At 37.6% G+C, this 11686-nt stretch overlaps 1 protein-coding gene across 1 annotated transcript; it reads right to left on the bottom strand.

Annotated features, from left to right (window-relative positions):
* Positions 1-1101: 1101 nt before the first annotated feature.
* On the bottom strand, positions 1102-2330 carry LOC131502082 (tudor domain-containing protein 3-like; the record flags this gene model as incomplete). The annotated part of the gene is given in 2 exon segments (XM_058712710.1): positions 1102-1403; positions 1405-2330. Coding segments are annotated over 2 exon segments (1083 nt in total), but the record flags the coding sequence as incomplete, so codon positions are not given.
* Between the last annotated feature and the right edge of the window lie 9356 nt (positions 2331-11686).

The following is an 11686-nucleotide window of genomic DNA, read 5'->3' as shown; positions in this document are numbered from 1 at the left end:
CCCTTCTTTTTTTCTCCAGCTTCCATCCACTCCCCACTTTTATGCTATCTGTGACCAAGCTGTCAGCCTACCAGGCAGCACCTCCTTCCTGAATTTTACCTCAGATGGGACTGTGTTTCCAAATCCCTCACATCTGAGGGCTCTGCCGCTTTGACCTGATCCAACTATATGGGGGAGGGTCTTGCCCAGAAGTGGCTGGGTGCCAGTCTGCTCCCAGGAATGTTTGCAAGGCTGCACTGCTACAGATGCCCAGAGACAGCTGGGCATCAGTCCACCCCAGAAAGAGTTTGTGTGATTGCATAACAGCAGCATTTCAGGCATTAAGGTAAACTACAACACACATCTGTTGCCAGACTTCACTGCCCCCTAACGTCCCTTTTCCAACACCGACAAATGTGGACAGCACCAGGAAATTCTCTGGGGTCTTCTGGGACTTTTCCTTTTGGGGAGGCCACACAGCCTCTACCAAATGTCCTCTGGCAGGGGAACCACCTCTCCCTATGTGGCCAGAGGACTCCTCAGACCTAGCTCTCTGGGCCCGAGGATTTTACCTTCCCGTCAGAGTGCCACCAAGTATTGAGCTGCAGTTTCAGACTCTGCACTTCCCTGTTTATAGAGTCCTAATGGCATTTAAACCCTCTCCTTTCTCCTTTCTCCCTTTCTTGTTCAGTCCTTTATTGGTGTTTCCATTCTTTCCCTTTCTCATCAGCTGCTTTCAGGGGAACTGCTTTTCCTGTACTCTCCCCCTCGTCTCCATCCTGTCTCTACAATCAAAAACAGCCCCCTACCCTCTGCAGCCTCTCTCTCCCCCATTTCACCTCTCTGCAGTGTGTACCAGCAAAGTTCTGTTGCTCAACTTATGCAGACCGTTGTGTTTGTCCTCAGATCAATTTTCTAGGTGTGCTAGATGGTTTGGTGTTGATCTAGCTGCATTTCAGGGATGAGGGAAACACAAAACTTCTATGCTGCTCTGCCATCTTTCAGACAAATGAGATTTTATTTTATTTTATTTTATTTTTTAACAGCGCACTGGTTTTATTGATGGCAGAAGAAAAGATTCTCTTTCACTTGTAAAAGGTACTTGCTTTAGTTAACTTAGTATTTTTCCCATTCTCCATGTGGGCTGGGGTTTTTTCCCTCTAAAATCTGTTGTTCCATTCTCCAATAATAATATCCATCATGGCTGCACCTTATTTATTCTGACGGGAAAGTAGGCGGTCTATCAACAGGTTTTGACCAGGATGTTTCAGTCAGTGGCTCCTTTCTTCACAAAGACTCTTCTCATATTAGTTCCGCGCCCGGAGAGGTTGGTAAAACTGCTGTGTGGGCCTAGTGGATCTTCTTGGCTGACCATCACCTCCTCTGCGGAACTCAAGCGTTTGGTCATAGGTGCCTTCTTCCTCCCATGCCTCTGTCTGAATGGGCCTCATGTTGCTTAGTAGCACCTCTTCATAGTTTCCATAATCAATGAATTTAACAACCGCTGTCATGCCAGAAGAATGGAGAGCTTCAACTTCTGCTCGGTAGAACTTGTTGTCTTCCCAATAAAGTGCAAAACATTCATCTCCAGGTTTCCACAATTTTGCATACTCCATAGGAATAGATGATTCTAGTACTTTTTCTGGTTTAATTGGCCCAGATCTTCTTTTGGGCCCACTATTGTAAAATACTTTATCATCATAGGGTGTAGCTGTGATGGGTCCTGCTGGCTTAATAGGTCCTACTCGCCTGCCCTTCAGTGGCATTTCTGTCTCTCCATTTGGAACACCAACGAAACTATTAGTTCGGACGGGATTCTGGAAATCAGTATTTACATTAAAATGTTTTTCAATTTTTACACCACTGAAACTTTCGTTATTTATTGTTCGTGGTTTCCTGTCATAAAAATGATCAGGATTTGTTGTTTGGTTTTCTCTTTTCCCACGTTTTTGATTATTATAGTCAATGGATTCTTGAGGAAGTGGGTTTTCTTTTACCTCTGCATAGGACGGACCTTTTCCTGATCTGCTTTGCATAGAGTTATCCCTTTTTTTAAAAGCACCATCATTGTGCTGAGAGCTTAAAAGGTAGGAAGCATCTTTAGTTCTGTCATATCTAGAATAGGGTCTATCACACTTGATTCTCTCTTCAGCCCATGCTTCGGATCCTGAAGAAGTACTTGGTCTTTCAGAACCTCTGTTTCTAGGTAATCCACTGCCTTCTAAAACTGACTTTGAATTTTGGGGGTCTCTTTGAAAACGAGGAGGCTTTTCATTTCTTGGCTGTCTGGTATCATTTCGAGGCAGATACCGTGGTTGATTACTATCTTTGACTCCATTTTGCTCAGTAGACAAATGAGATTTTAAAACAAAGAGTGTAACAAGAGATGAAGGGCATTACACCATAATTAAGGGGTCTATACATCAAAAAGACATATAATTATAAATATTTATGCCCCCAACTTGAGAACATACAAATACATAAAGTAATAATAACAAACATAAAGAAACTCATTGATAATAATGCAATAATAGTAGGGGATTTCACTACCCCCCTTACAGCAATGGACAGATAATCTAAGCAAAAGCCACAAGGAAACAATGACTTTGACACACTGGATCAGATGGGCTTAACAGAGATATTCAGAACACTTAATCCTAAAGCAACAGAATACACATTCTTTTCAAGTGCACATGGAACATTCTCCAGAATAGATCACATACTGGGTCACAAATCAGCCCTCAACAAGTACAAAAATATTGAGATCATACCACACATATTTTCAGATCAGAACACTATGAAACTTGAAGTCAACCAGAAGAAAAAATTTGGAAAGCCCTCAAATACATGAAGGTTAAAGACCATCGTACTAAAGAATGAATGGGTTAACCAGGAAATTAAAGAAGAAATTTAAAAAACACACGAAAGTCAATTAAAATGAAAATAAGAGAGTCCAAACCCTTTGGGAGGCAGCAAAGGCAGTCCTAAGAGGAAAGTATATTGCAATTCAGGTCTATTTCAAGAGGCAAGAAAGGTCCTAAATACACAGTCTAAACTTACACCTAAAGGAACTAGCAAATAACATGTAAAGCCAGCAGATGAAAGGAAATAATAAAAATTAGAGCAGAAAAATCAATATAGAAACAAACAAACAAACAAACAAAAACCCAGAACAGGTCGACAAAACTAAAAGCTGTTCTTTGTAAGAATTAACAAAATTGGTAAACCCCTAGCCAGATTTCTCATAAAGAAAGAGAGAGGGCCCAGATAGACAAAATCACAAACAAAAAAGGAGAGATCACAACTAATACCAAAGAAATACAAACAAGTATAAGAGAATACTATAAAAATTATACAATTATAAGATAATACTATAAAAATTATATGTCAAGAAACTGGACAATCTTAAAGACATGAACAAATTCCTAGAATCTCACATACTACCAAAACTCAAAAAGGAAAAAATAGATTTTGTACAGGCCCATAACTAGCAAAGAAACTGAATCACTTATCAAAAATCTCCCAACAAATAACAGTCTTGGCCAGATGGCTTCCCATGGGAATTCTACCAGACACTTAAAGAAGAGTTAATACCTATTCTTCTCAAACTGTTCCAAAATATAATAATGGAAGGAATGCTTCCAATCTCATTCCATGAGGCCAGCATTACCTTGATTCTAAAACCAGACCAAGACCCCACAAAAAGGAGAAATACAGGCAAATATCCCTGATGAAACTGGATGCAGAAATTCTCCACAAGATACTAGCAAATTAAATTCAACAGTACATTAAAAGAATTATTCTCCATGATAAAGTGGGATTTATTCCTGAGTTGCAGGCCTTGTTCAGAATTTGCAAATCAATCAATGTGATATTCCACAATAATAAAAGAAAGGTTAAGAACCATATGATCCTGTCAATAGACTCAGAAAACGCATTTGACAAAATACAACATATTTGATAAAAAAAAAAAAACTTAAGAAAGTAGGGATAGAAGGAACATACTTCAACATCATAAAGGCCATATTTGAAAGACCCACAGCTAATATCATCCTCAGTGGGGAAAAACTGAGAACTTCCCCCCTAAGATCAGAAACATGACAGGCATGTCCACTCTCATCACTGTTGTTCAACATAGTACCGGAAGTCCTAGCCTCAGAAAGCAGATAAGGAAAAGAAATAAAAGTCATCCAAATAAGCAAGGAAGATGTCAAATTTTCATTATTTTCAGATGACATAATACTCCATGCAGAAAACCTGAAAGACTCCACCAAAAAATTGCTGGAACTAATACATAAATTTAGCAATTTGTATGAAACCAATGTGCAGAAATCTGTTGAATTTCTATACACCAATAGCAAAGCAGTAAAGAAAAAAAAGGAAAAAAAGAAAGAAAGTAAGGAATCAATCCCATTTACAATTGCACCAAAACCAGTAAGATACATAGGAATAAACCTAACTGAAGAGGTAAAATGTCTATACTCTGGAAACTATAGAAGACTTATGAAAGAAATTGAAGAGGACACATAAAGAAATAAAAAAGAATTCCATGCACATGGATTGGAAGAACAAACATTTTTAAAATGTCTATACTACCCAAAGCTATCTACACATTTAATGCAAACCCTAACAAAATACCACCAGCATTCTTCACAGGGCTAGATTAAACAGTCCTAAAATTTATATGAAAGCAAAACACCCCAAATAGCTAAAACAATCCTAAGAAAGAAAAACAAAACTGGAGGCATCACAATTCTGGCTTTTGAGCTATATTGCAAAGCTGTAGTCAAGACAGTATGGTACTGGCACAAAAACATAGATCAGTGGAACACAATAGAAAACCCAGATAGACCTAGATCTTTGACAAAGCAGGAAAGAAAGTCCAATGAAAAAAGTCCCTTCAACAAATGGTGTTGGAAAAACTGGATTGTGAGGTGCAGAAGACTGAAACTAGGCCACTTTCTTTCACCATACACAAAAATAAGATCAAAATGGATGAAAGACCTAAACGTGAGATAGGAAACCATCAAAATCCTAGAGGAGAATACAGGCAGCAACCTCTTTGACCTTGGCAAGAGCAACTTTGTACTAGACACATCACTGAAGGCAAGGGAGACAAAAGCAAACACAAATGATTGGGACTTCATCAAGATAAAAAGCTTCTGCAGAGTGAAGGAAACAATCAACAAAACTAAAAGCAGCCTATGGATTGGGAGAAGATATTTGTAAATGACATATCTGATAAAGAGATAGTACCCAAAATCTGTAAAGAACCTATCAAACTCAACACCCCAAAAACAAATAACCCAGTGAAGAAATGGGCAAAAGACATGAATAGACACTTCTCTAAAGAAGACATCCAGATGGCCAACTGACACATGAAAAAATGTTCAACATCACTCATCATCAGGGAAATACAAATCAAAACCATGATGAGATACCACCTCACACTTGTCAGAATGGCTAGCATTAACAACGTAGGAAACAACAGGTGTTGGTAAAAATGCAGAGAAAGGGGAGCCATTTTGCACTGTTAGTGGGAATGCAAACTGGCACAGCCACTGTGGAGAACAGTATGGAGATTCTTCAAGAAACTAAAAATAGAACTACCTTACAATCCAGCAATTACACTATTATGTATTTACCCAAATGTTATAAGAATACAGATTTGAAGGGGTCCATGCACCTGCATGTTTATAGCAGCATTATCAACAATAGCTAAACTGTGGAGAGAGCCCAAATGTCTATCAACTGATAAATGGATAAAGAAGATGTGGTATATCTATATCTATATCTATATCTATATCTATATCTATCTATATCTATATCTATATATATATATGAATATTATATATATAATGGAATATAATATATATAATGGAATATATATATGTATATATATAATGGAATATTTCTCAACCATCAAAAAGCTTGAAATCTTGCCATCTTCAGTGATGTGAATGGAGCTAGAATGTATTATGCCAAACAAAATAAGTCAATCAGAGAAGGACAAGTATCATAAGATTTCAATCATATGTGGAATTTAAGAAACAAACAGATGAACATATGGGAATGGCGGGAAAGAAAAGAGAGGGAAACAAACCACAAAAGACTCTTAATGATAGAGAACAAACTATAGGTTGATGGAGGGAGGTAGGTGCTAAATGGGCTAAATGGGTGATGGTTATTAAGGAGGACACTTGTGATAAGCACTTGGAAAATATTGCACTGTAAGTTAACTAACTAAAATTTAAATATAAAAAATAAAATAAAATAAAATAAAATAAAATAAAATAAAATAAATTTTATGGGATAAATGCAACACTGAATTCAATTTATTCAAAAAATTAGCTGATTACCATTTTTTCTTTTGTTATTTTTAAAATAAATTCATCTGTTTATTTTACTTTTATTTTTTTAATTTTTAATGTTAATTTATTTTTGGAAGAGACAGAGCATAAGTGGGGGAGGGGCAGAGAGCATAAGTGGGGGCATAAGCAGGCTCCAGGCTCCAAGCTGTCAGCACAGAGCACAATGCGGGGCTCAAACTCAAGAACAGTGAGATCATGACATGAGCCAAAGTTGGACACTCAACTGACTGAGCCACCCAGGTGCCCCTATTTTAGTTTTATTTAGTTGCATACAGCTATCATAATATTCTATTATATTTTTAATAAGGTGTAGAATATGTAGTGTTGTCCACATTTTAAAAAAATATTATTTTAATGTTTCTTTATTTTTAAGAGAGAGAGACAGAGCATTAGTGGGGGAAACGCAGAGAGAGAGGGAGACACAGAATCTGAGGTAGGCTTCAGGCTCTGAGCCATCAGCACAGACCCCGACGTGGGGCTCTAACTCACGAACTGTGAGATCATGACCTGATCCAAAGTCGGACCCTTAACTGACTGAGCCACCCAGGCGCCACAACCCACTTTTTAATTCATGATTTTTGTATTTTTGTAAGTTGTATTTTACTTACTTTTAATTAATCTCTTCACATAAACAAAATGGCTTTGCTTATTGTCTCTATTATGGGTCCATTTCTATTTTATTTATTTTTATTCTTTAATATTTTTTTAAATTCTAAATGACTGGCTTGCTTTGCTATTTGTTTTCTGCTTCTGAGATGAGAGTTTATATGGTAGGCAGGAAAATACTCCTATTAAAAATGTTCATATCTTACTTTCTGGATCCTGAAAAATATTATCTACAGGAGAAAGAAAGCTTCGCAAATGTTATTACGTTAAAGATCTTGAGGTGGTGAGACAAATTTGTATTATGCAAGCAAGTCAAATATAAAAATAAAAGTACTTTTAAGATAAAGGAAGAGCATCAGTGTCAGAAAAGGGAAGTAGAAGTCAGAGTGATGCAGTTCCTGGATTTGAAGTTAGAGAAAGAGACCATGAGCCAAGGAATGCAGGCAGCATGTAGAAGATAAAAAAGACAAAAAAACAGAATCTCCTTAGAAGTATCCTGAAGTAACGCAATCCTAATGACACCTTAATTTTAGTCCAGTGAAACCCATTTTAGATTTCTGATGACTGTAATAATAGTAAGATATATAATTTTGCATTGTTTTAGGTCACCAAATTTGTGGTAATTTGCTATAATAGCAATAGAAAACTAAAGTGATTTAATGGTATTAGTTTCACAAAAAGTAATATGTTTCTAAAAATAAAGTAATGGTATTTGGTTTTAATACAAATTGATAAGATTTCGGTATCTGAAAATTCACTATTGTAGTGAATCATTAAAAATGTAGAAGTAACTTTGGAATTAGAGTCTGGAAGAATTTTAAGAAGTATGTTAGAAAAAGTCTTAATTGCCTTAAATAAACTGTTAGAAATATGGATTTTAATGATATTATTAGTGAGATCTCAGAAAGAAGTGGGAACATGGTAGGGAAAAACGTATAATCTTAGAGTATACCTAAATCATCATAAAGAGACTTACTAGAAATATAGATGTTAAAGGCACTGCTGGTGAGCATTCAAATGGAGATGAAAAACATGTTATGGAGACTGGAGGCAAAGAGTTTCTTATTATATAGTGACAGAAACTCAGCTGAACTGTGTTCTGAAGCTATTATGTTCTATAAAAAGGAGAATTTCTAAATGATGATTTGGATTTTATCTTATGATATTTACAAGTAAAGTATTGAAGGTGTGGTATGGTTTCTTCTAGCTACTCATAGTAAAATGAAAGAAAGAAATACATTGAAGGAAAGACTGTTAATCAACAGAGCAAGATGAAGTTAAAAACCAATAACAGAAGGAAAATCTGCAAATTCAAATATGTGGAAATCAAATTAAGCAGTCTTGGAAAAAACAATGGTCAAAGAAGAAATCCCAAAGGAAATTAGAAAATACATACATAAAGACAAATGATTATGAAAACATAACATACCCAAACTTATGAGATGCAACAAGACCAGTTTTAAGAGTGAAATTTATGGCTATAAATTGCTAAATTTAAAAAGAAGAGAACAAAATTAAAGCTAGCAGAAGAAAGGAAATGATTAGAACACAGATAAACAAAATTTAAAAAATATATATGAAAACAGAAATCATAGAAAGCAAAAATTGATTGTCTGAAAGTATCAATAATATTGACAAATTTTTGGCTAGACTGACAAAGAATAAAACAAAGAAAATACAAATAACTAAAATTAGAAGTGGTTTAAGTTGGTGATGTAAGAAGATCCTGAACTCACCTGCTCCCATGGACACAGCAAATCTACAGCTACATATAAAATGGTTTACTTTTTAAAATACCTGAAAACTAGCTTAACAACTCTTTCATAGTAGGCAAATGAGAAAAATATCACATCAAAGTGGGTAGAAGAGGCTGAGACCCCATCTCACCATAAACCCCACTCTTGGTGTGGTGACCCTTTATTAGAAAGGAAACTCACAGGGGTGCCTGGGTGGCTCAGTCAGTTGAGCATCTGACTTCAGCTCAGGTCATGATCTCACAGCTTGTGGGGTCAAGCCACATCAGGCTCTGTGCGGACAGCTCAGAGCCTGGAGTCTGCATTGGATTCTGTGTCTCCCTCTCTCTTTCTGCCCCTCCCCCGCTCATACTCTGTCTCTCTCTCTCTCAAAAAATAAAAATAAACATTTAAAAATTAAAAAAAAAAGAAAGGAAACTCACAAACCTGGAGCTTCTTTGTGAGGAACATAAGGTTTATAACTTACATCAGCCATCCCAACTTTTAACGTCTGCTCCTAAGAGATAAGCCTCCCAATCATCTGCCTTTGAAAACCGACAGGCTTGTGACCATAATACCCAAAGTTCTGTAGCAATTTGAGAGCTGGCTCTTAAAAGGCTTGTGAGCAGACACACTCACCCCAGGGCCTAGTGCATAAGCAGCAGTTTGAAAAGTGCCCAGACTTTATGTGAAAGAGATTTATTTGCTAATCTTAAAGTATTGGCTGAAAGGGCAGGCTCCTACTTGGATACTTTCCAGGGATGGAGTATGGAGGGTGTCATTTTCACACTCTCCTTCTACCTTTCTGAAACCTGTGGCCACCATCTCTCTCTCTCTCTCTCTCTCTCTCTCTCTCTCTCTCTCTCTCTCTTTTCTACTCTGGACCTTCTTCTTTTTTAATCAGCAGCCACCATCTTCATTCTCTTCTTCTGCTGTGCTTCAGAGCACCAGTATCTTCCTGAAGGGAGCTTTTACACACATCTTGTGCCCTTGACTTTATGTCTGGTGTCACTGTTTTTGAGGTTGCTGCCCAGGGAACACCACTTTATCACTTACCTCTTGAGGTTAGGGTATCTTGTGTTCTTGGGTCCCATGGGACTACAACAACTAGAGATACAGTTCATGGCAGACTTCCCCAAGGAAGACTAAAACACACTTCTAGTCTTCCTGAGGAAGAGGGCTTATGCTTGTTTAGAAGCTTTGGACTAAGAGGCAGTCTTCTGGTCTGTCACTCTTCTATATGTCTATGAAGGTACTCTGGGAAAACAGAAGTTGGTGGACACTATTTTTGCACTCTCCCTTTGTTTCACTGCAGCTGAACAGAAAGGAGCTTATACCCTTTTCTGGTGCCCTGATTTTTGAAGCTGGTTCCAGGGGACACTATTATATTTCTTGACCCTGGAGGCCAGTGGGGCTTTCACTTGTGGATCCCACAAGACTGTAACTAATGGAAAAAAGTGTTCTTAAATAGCTATAAACCTCAGGCACAGCAAGAGGAAACAGACCTACAAGCTCAGAATTTCTGTGAAAGAGGTCTATAGGCTTATCATCATAGCTGTAGACTGAGGAGTAGGTTTCTAATTGGGTACACATACAAGGGCTGACAGTAAATCTTTCCAGAGGCCTTGAAAGACAGGCACTATCCTTGCATTCTTCCTCTGACACACACCAGAGTGCCACTATCTCTAGAAAGGGAGCTCTTTCTTATGTCTGATTACCTGGCTTTTACATCTTATGTCCTGGGTTTTGTGGCTGCTACCCAAGGGATGCCCCTTGATCACCTGGCTCTTGTGGGAAGAAGAACTCATGTTTCTGGGACCCATAGGACTGTAACAGTTGAAGAGACAGATTTTAGTAGGCAACTACTCTTAGGGCACTTCACAGACAGCAGACTGAAGCATACCCCAAGTTGTTCTGTGAAAAAGGCCTATTTTCTTGTCCTCGAGCTTTAGTCTGAGGGGCAGGCTTCAGGTTTGGCACACAAGACATCTATGATCCTTTCAGGGTACATAGGCTGGGAAATACCACATTTGTAATCTCCCTCTGTCTTGCTACAGCTTGCTAGTATATCCAAGAAAAGAACATATACAGTAATCTACAGTCCATTTTTTTTTTCTGGTGACACTCAGAGGAAACTTTAACATGGTCTATGGTGGCCATCAGGGCTTACACTTGCAGATCACAGGACTGTATATATTTTCATTTTAAAAAATGCTGCTGCCTAAGGGTATGGCTTCCAATCAGTCTGATTCTGAGTGCTGACTGAGAACTTCCCCTTTTAGACAACACTCTCAGCTACTGGGAGCTATTAAAAATTAAATAGGCTCCCAGGACTATCACAAAAGTTTGCAAGACGACCATAAGCTAGGGCAAGATTGAATGATAAGGTTCATATCCTACATGAGGCCACTTTTTCAAGAGGGGGAGAAGTGGCTATTTCATCTAATGCATGGAAACAGGGAGTCAAGAAAAATGAGGAAACAGAGGAAAATGTTCCAAATGAAAGAACAAGATAAAGTGACAGAAAAACCCTTAATAAAGTGAAAATAGGTAATTTACTTGATAAAAAGCTCATAGTAATGGTCACAAAGATGCTCACCAACTTGGGAGAAGAAACAATGAACACAGTCGAGAATATAAACAAAGAGAAAGAAAACATAAGAACATATCAAACAGAAGTCATGAAGCTGAAGAATACAGTAACTGAATTGAAAAATATATTTGAGGAAATAATGGCTGAAAACGTCCCTAATCTGGGACTAGAAAACAGACATCCACATACAGAAAGCTCAGAGAATCCAAATGAGGGGAACTTATAGAGTTCCTCATCAAAACACATTATAATTAAAATGTCAAAAATTAAAGACAAGGAGAGAAATTTAAAAGCAATAAAAGAAAAATAACTTTTTATGTACAGAAGAACTCCCACAAGACTATCATGGTTCATGAGTTTGAGCCCCTCATCAGACTCTTTGCTGTCAGCACAGACCCTGCTTT

The sequence above is a fragment of the Neofelis nebulosa genome, chromosome X (assembly GCF_028018385.1).
Source record: "Neofelis nebulosa isolate mNeoNeb1 chromosome X, mNeoNeb1.pri, whole genome shotgun sequence".
Classification (NCBI taxonomy): domain Eukaryota; kingdom Metazoa; phylum Chordata; class Mammalia; order Carnivora; family Felidae; genus Neofelis; species Neofelis nebulosa.
Note: the sequence above shows the minus strand (reverse complement) of the source record. Positions and strands in the feature narration are given on the sequence as shown.